Genomic DNA, 7198 nt, shown 5'->3' with positions numbered 1-7198 from the left:
GGAAAACATCGCAGACGTAAATCTAAAAAGTAGGTTTTGTTTATGTGATTTTTCTTTCATTGGTCATTATCATTCTTACTGTTGGTTGATGTGCTCTCTTGGTCATGGGAATTTATGTGGTTATTGGCTGTGTTTTGGTTGTTGCCTCTTTTGGCTGTTGTGATTGTTGGTTTTGAGCATTATTTATATGATTTGGACAATGATGAGGCTGTATTCTGCATGCTTCCTGGTTGGCCTTGGCTGATGGCAACCTTGGTGGTTCAGCTTGTGTGCTTCGTGAGTATTCTCTAGTTGTTGTGTGGCTTATTGCCTCTAATAGATGGTCTTGGCCAGCCGGCTTGGTGGTTGTAGGATACTTCTTGCCACCTCCTAAATCTGATTGATTTTTACTCTGAGGCCTTCTTATTGTCTTTTTTTTTTTTTTCTCCTTTCTTTTTGTATCCAATTTCTCTAGTGTTATAATTGTCTTGATCTTTTGGGCTTTCGTTGTAATCCTTTTATGACTGAATGGATTTTGGGCATGTCTATTTTATTTAAAAAAAAAGAAAAAAAAAAAGAGCAGATCCTATCATCTTCAATGATCTTTTTAGTAAAAATATTAATATTAATTTGTTCAAAGAAAAAAAAAATGCATTTTTCACAAAATGTGTCGATGACATAATATAAGTAAGTATAAAAATTTAAAATTTTGATTGGTAATTCAGTAGTATGAATGTGAATCCACATATAGAAATCCAATGCTAATGGCCCAGTTCTATGAATTTGAACTTCATTTCATCGACGTCGTCGTTTCCACCGCTTCCGAAAGGAAACGCCCGCATCTGCAAATCTGTAATGGGATTTGTATCCGGTGCCGTCGATGCCGTCATCGTGCTTTTCTCGGCGGTGCTGATTCTGGCGGCGCCGCTGATAGACGGGCAAATCTGTCTACCTGCTCGGTTCTACCATCCGGCGTTGATCGATCTCAAGCGCTGGTACGTCGAGGAGTTCGGAGACTACTTGTCCAAAGAGAAACCTCACTTCTTTGTTGGCCTTGCTTGGATTGAAATCGTCCTGCTCTGGCCTCTCTCGATCGCCAATGTATATGGGATACTTGCCCGTCGGCCCTGGGTTGCTACCACCTCATTAATGGCCGGAGTCTCTATCATCACTTCCATGGTATGTGGCTGTTTTTTTGTCTTTGATTGAAAATTTTAATCTTGGCGTTTTTCATGCGTGATTGAGTGGGCAAGAGGAGTGGTGGGGAAGTGATTTGCTCCTGAAAGGGTAGTGGAATTAAAGGTGTGAAAATTTAGGGTTTTTTAGTACGGATGTGGAGTTAATATTTTCCCCTTGCAAAGATCTTAAATTTATGATGATTTTTCCGCTGATTCTGTGTAGGGGCTGCTTGGCTGCTGGTAGGATTTAGTAAATCCTTTAATTCCGGATTTAATAAATCATCCGAGGGATAAATCTTGAAACTCGTTTGGCATGAGATGTGTTAAATTCAGAAGTCCCTGTAAATTATTTGGCTATTTATTTCAAGATTTGAGTATCTTTATGATTCTGACATTCACAACTAAAACATCAACAAAGAAACCTTCTCTTTTCATGGTGAGCAACATCAAAGAAACATTATAGAAATCCATTCTAACAAAAAAATGCTTTTTAGCATAATGACTATATAAAGCAAATACCATGAATATCGAAAAGTTCATCAAATAAATTTCAAGGGAATGCAAGATGCATCATGCGATAAAAACTTGCAAGTTCCAGAAGTTTTGCTACTTCTGAAATGTGTAGAAATGTCTAATTTCTAGTATAACACAATGCGCATACCCAGCACTTCCAGTAATCATCAATTAGGGAAACTATGGATTTGGGTTCTTTATCATTAGAGTAAATGAATTCTTTTTGCAAGATGTATGCAGACTAATGGAGCTCTGATCCGTCAAAGAGGATGACAGACTGGTATAGACTGGAATGAAGAAAACTTACTCTTTTGGCTTGCTAAGAGCAAAATACAGTTTTAGATGCAGCCTTTTAGAAAGACCGATCCAACCAAAAACAAAATAAGGACATTATTTGTATATTAATCATGAAGAATAAAAATTATGGGGATGGTTGTTATTGTAGCATTTCACACAATTTGCTTGAATTTTCTGCTTGATTTTGCTTATCCAATTGCAGATTTGCATTGACAATCCTTGTACCCTAACCATCATGCATCACTAATTTTATGGCATGTTTCTGATAGGAAACACTTGAAGATCACAAGTAATTCCACAAGTAATTCCTATCAATATTTAGAAAACAGCGAAAATCCTCCACAAAAATCTGTACAAAACCACGAAAACAGTAGATAATTTGTATTATTTGATGAGAGGGAAACGGAAAATAGCAAGATACAATTGATCATTTATTCGAGAGGAGGATCGATCTCTCCCAAATCTCTAGACGCTGCTAGAGCCCAAAAGAAAACCTAAATCTAAGATATCTCAAATTTCAGCCAAATTCAAGGTGCCTTAACCCTAGGAAAACAAACTATTTAGTGCATACAATTCAAAAGGAAATCTCTAAACAGTCCCTACATTCAAATTTTCCTCCCAAATCCCTCAAAAAACTTTCCTAAATCTCTCCGCTTGGGCGTTCGGATCGCCCGATCTCCATAGGAAGCGGAGATCCTGCTTCTGTTTCGCAAGCTGGTCCCGTATGGACCGGTTGGATCGGTCTAACAGTTTCTTTATGATAAAGCATTATCCATCAATCATTCTCTTCTTGGCTTTTTCTTCTTCATTATTAGCCCGTCATAATTTAAATTGTGGGCAATTTTTGTAATATTATTTCTGTATACTAGAGGAAATATGCAAACACATAGAAGCGTTTCCAAGTTAGCTCTCCGTTTTGTTTAAATCATATGAATGCTTGGAAGATTATTACAGTAGGATTTGGCACATTTTGTAAGAATTATATTGTCATCTGTGAAGATTTGTATCATTTTGGTTTGTGGATGCTAACATTCTGAATATCTGGTGAAACTTGGACCCCAACTTGCATAATAACCAAAGTGGACAACCTACGATGTGAATTGAAATAAATAAAAAATGAATATCTCATTATTGATTATATTTTGTACCTTTTATTTTGATATTCAAATGAAGCAGTCACTAATCTCGATCAAAAATGGTATTGCTTGGTAGTTGTAAGCACAGTGTCCTTCACCAATGTGTTTTCATGTTGGTGAATTTATCATTTTTACTAATGTCTGGCTTGGGGGAAACTTCCGAGCACACTCAAGCTTCATCCATGTGGGCATGCATGTGCAGGGTGATAAGGTTTGACCATTTGAGGAAGCTGCATCAACTGAGCATATCCTAACCACTCGTGCGTAGGTGTGGCCAAAAATGGTGTTTTTTATTGCTCACGTTTTCCCCTAATGACAGAATGCATTATGTAGATTTAGGTTTCATTTGAGACGGCTTTTTTATTACTTCTTAAAACAACTTTTTAGTTTAAAATTTAAAATTTTATACTAGAAAGCTGCTTTATGCTTTATGGTGCCGAATGTTGGCCATTAAAAGAGAAGCATAATACTAAGTTAAGTATTGCAGAGATGAAGATGCTCAGGTGGATGAGCGGATTTACCCTTAGAGATAAGATACGAAATGAGCATATACGTGAAAAGGTTGGAGTAGCGCCAGTGGAAGATAAGATTAGAGAGAGTCGCCTTAGATGGTTTGGTCACATAAAACGGCAGCCTTCCGATGACCTAGTTAGGAAAATAGAGGTATTAGATTTGACTTATGTTAAGAAAGGTAGAGGTAGATCTAAAAAGACTTAGTTAGAAAATATTAGAAATGATCTTTCTTTATTAGATTTAAACAAAAATTTGACTTTTAATAGGACACAATGGAGAAAAAGGATTCATGTAGCCGATCCTACGTAGTGGGACAAAGGCTTGATGTTGTTGTTGTTGTTGTTGTACTAGAAAGCTATTTTTAAAAGCAGTAAGAAAGCCATCCCAAACGAAGCCTTAGTCTTTGATCAACTTGTGGGCTGGAAGGGAATGAGAGCACTCTTTAAGAAGTTTGGGAGCGGAGTCTTCAAAAACTATTCAATATTTACAGAATATTTCTTTGATAATGTTTTGAGAATTTTAGTATATCTTTTAGATCATCCTAGATTTTTTTTACAAATAGAGGCATAATCTTATATTTGTATTAGAAGAATTAGGATTGTAATTATTCAAGATCAAATCATAGTGAAATCGCAAGGACAATAACAAGATGTAAACATCAATTAGATGAATCCATATAAAATTCCATATATTTTTTACTTATAAACTTTTTTTTTTTCATCCTCTGTACTTTGAATGGGTTTCACCCTCTGTGTTGCTCCAACACCATATAATAAACTGGGCACCAAACTAGCTACCCCTAAATCGGACAAATTAATTTGTCCAGATCAAAAAGCACAGCAAAAGGACAGCAAATACTCAATGAGTAAGATATTTGCTGCGCTTTTGCTGTATTTTTGCAAATTCTCAGCAAAAGGGCAGTTAATATGCAATTAAAATTATGTATTAGCTGCATTTTGCAAAAATACATGAAAAGCGTAGCAAATTCGGACGCAAACTAGCATCCGGTGTCCGCACAGAATAATTTGCCCTAAATGAATAGTAGTTCATCTATTATCCACACTTTCTGATCTCATCTTATAAATGTGCTATCAATATGATGTTTATATTTTTTTCAGGCTGCACTGATGGCAGAGCTTCTGGGTTCTGGTAGATCATCAGATAAACTGCTGCAGATATACTCCCCATTTGTAGCTTTCTCAGTTTTGGCAATCCTAAAGGGACTCTTCTCTGGACCTCTCCAAACAGTTACCAAGCCATCACAAGCACCCTTTGCTAGGAAGAAGAGAGCTTAGTCACTTCGCAAATCTGATTACTTCTACTGCTTTTGAACTTAATTTCTGGTGGAAAATGGGCAAGATCTCTAATCTTTTTTCCCCTAGAAATTTACAGTCTTAATGTATGCTGTTGAATTTGTTGAGAGCTCAGTTGAGAGGCTTGAGACTCATAATTGTTCCTTTTATGTGATATTAGTTTTGTCAGACTATCCTTCACAGGAAGAGCACCATGCCTTGTCAATCTTGTTTGCTTTTGCATCTAATTTAGGCTTCATTTGAGACGACTTTTTTATTGCTTCTTAAAGCAACTTTTTAGTATAAAACTTTTTAATTTTTAAACTAGAAAATTATTTTAAGAAGTAATAAAAAAATCGTCCTAAATGAAACCTTAGAATTTAGGATTTTCTGTGTTCTTCAGAATCTAAATATTGAATGAAAGAAAACTTTTCTTTTTGCTGATAGAAAGATTTTCGACAAGATTAGTAGTGCATGGTTTGATACTTCATACAATATTTTAATAATCAGTTTATGAGAAAATGAGTGTTGGATTCTTTTATTTTACAGATAATTGTTGTATTTTTATTTAATTTAAAATACTATTATTATTTTAAAAATTTTATGCTGAGAATGAATTTTATAAATAAATTTAGTAATGTGCTAGCTGAAATAAAAATGTCATTAATTTTTTTTTTTTAACTCAGTTGCAGCTGTCTCAAATAATTATTAAGCAAATTTTAACATGAAATATTATTTTTTTGAGTTTTTTAGAGATATTTAAAGGATATATTTTATGTTGATTTATTGCTAACTAGCCATCATGAAAAAGAATATAATATTGATAAATAAAAATAATAAATTTTTTATTCAACCGTTCAAATGAGAATTTTCAATTATTATTAAAATAAAAATAATTTAGTTTTATTTAACCACTCAAATGGGAATTGAGTGATATAAGCTATAATTTTGATAAATGATAAGACCACTCTATTAATGTGAAATAATTGTATAATTAAAATAACATGGCACCAATGATTTTTTTTTTCTTTTTCTTGTCATTTTCAGCTTATATAGTAATAATAAAATAAAATATTGATTTACTTGTACTTTTTCTAGCCACATGTCATACATATGAAGAGTATTAAAATAATAATATTAAATTATTATTTAATAAATTATTTATATATAAAAGTCTCCAAGGAAAAGTAGGCTCCAAATGGCAATGATGCATTGTAAGAAGCAAGGATTAGGCTTTTATACCATATCTATCCAAAAAATATATATAAATAAAACCAAATAAACTTAGAAATAAAAAAATAAAAATAATAATAAGAATTTCTATAGATCATTATTGAAGAAGTCTTGCCACTAATTTATAATTTAGTTTTAATTCTTACATCATTTTCTATTTAGTAACATCTTAATTATTACTTGGCTAAATAATATATTATAAATTTTATAGAAATCTTCAAAATAATATTAATACTCAAATATGTAAGTTATCTTTTAAGAAATATTATTAATATTTATATTTGATGGTTATTTTGCATATGCTTCAAAGCTATACAAGCTTTAATAATAATTACTTTTGTATAATATAATGCTAAAATGTTCTCATATTACATGGAAGCCAATCATAAAAAGAAAAAAAAAAAGCTTAAATAAATTTACTAATCTAATGCTAACACTTTAGGCTAGTCAGCTTGTTGGACCACCTAAATTTCTAACTATTCAACTAAATACAATTGAATGCTTTATAATATCAACAATTTCAACTTCCTATATAAATGAATATCAATAAATAAGTTTTTTATAGGTTTATGCACATTAATTTATAATGCTTAATTTTCTTTATATCTAAAGAATATAATCTTTTTATTTCAAGTGAGATGATCATTTTGTTATAGATGATTGATGCGTGTTTTAAAAAGTTTATTTGAGTCGGTATGAATTTGATCGAACATAAGTTTGAAGATCTCAAAATTCTTCAATATTTGAATTAAAAACTAATACTAAGATTATTTTATAATACCTATAAAAATAGTGTACCGTTCAACATGTTCTGACAGGTCATATTCAAGGTAATCTGCTAAATTTCTGTATTTGAACCCTTATGCATGTATTTGGAAATGTTCTTTGTGCATGTGAGAGTCTGCATATGTCTTGAAATGGATCTTGATGGTTTGTTTGCATGTTTGAAAAAGGTTGAAATTTGTTCCTTGGGGCAGCGTGAGGTTGGGGTAGGCAATGCTCTAGCTAGAGCTTAGGTTTCTTAGATTTTGGAAAAAAAATTCTGCATGGTGGCACT

At 32.7% G+C, this 7198-nt stretch overlaps 1 protein-coding gene across 1 annotated transcript; it reads left to right on the top strand.

Annotated features, from left to right (window-relative positions):
• The first annotated feature begins 719 nt into the window (after positions 1-719).
• LOC110106598 (sigma intracellular receptor 2) lies at positions 720-5174 on the top strand. Its single transcript, XM_020836538.2, has 2 exons — positions 720-1158; positions 4735-5174. Exons 1-2 carry the CDS (start codon positions 757-759, stop codon positions 4909-4911), a joined length of 579 nt encoding a protein of 192 aa, XP_020692197.1. The 5' UTR covers positions 720-756; the 3' UTR covers positions 4912-5174.
• Positions 5175-7198: the final 2024 nt, after the last annotated feature.

This window comes from Dendrobium catenatum, unplaced genomic scaffold, assembly GCF_001605985.2.
Source record: "Dendrobium catenatum unplaced genomic scaffold, ASM160598v2 fragScaff_scaffold_1199, whole genome shotgun sequence".
Taxonomy (NCBI): Eukaryota; Viridiplantae; Streptophyta; class Magnoliopsida; order Asparagales; family Orchidaceae; genus Dendrobium; species Dendrobium catenatum.
Note: the sequence above shows the minus strand (reverse complement) of the source record. Positions and strands in the feature narration are given on the sequence as shown.

What these genes read in the sequence shown, in the direction of transcription:
- LOC110106598 (XM_020836538.2), top strand. Translation starts at nt 757, where the DNA reads ATGAATTTGAACTTCATTTCATCGACGTCGTCGTTTCCACCGCTTCCG. An exon ending in TCTCTATCATCACTTCCATG is followed by an intron (nt 1,159 to 4,734) that starts GTATGTGGCTGT and finishes TATTTTTTTCAG; the next exon opens with GCTGCACTGATGGCAGAGCT.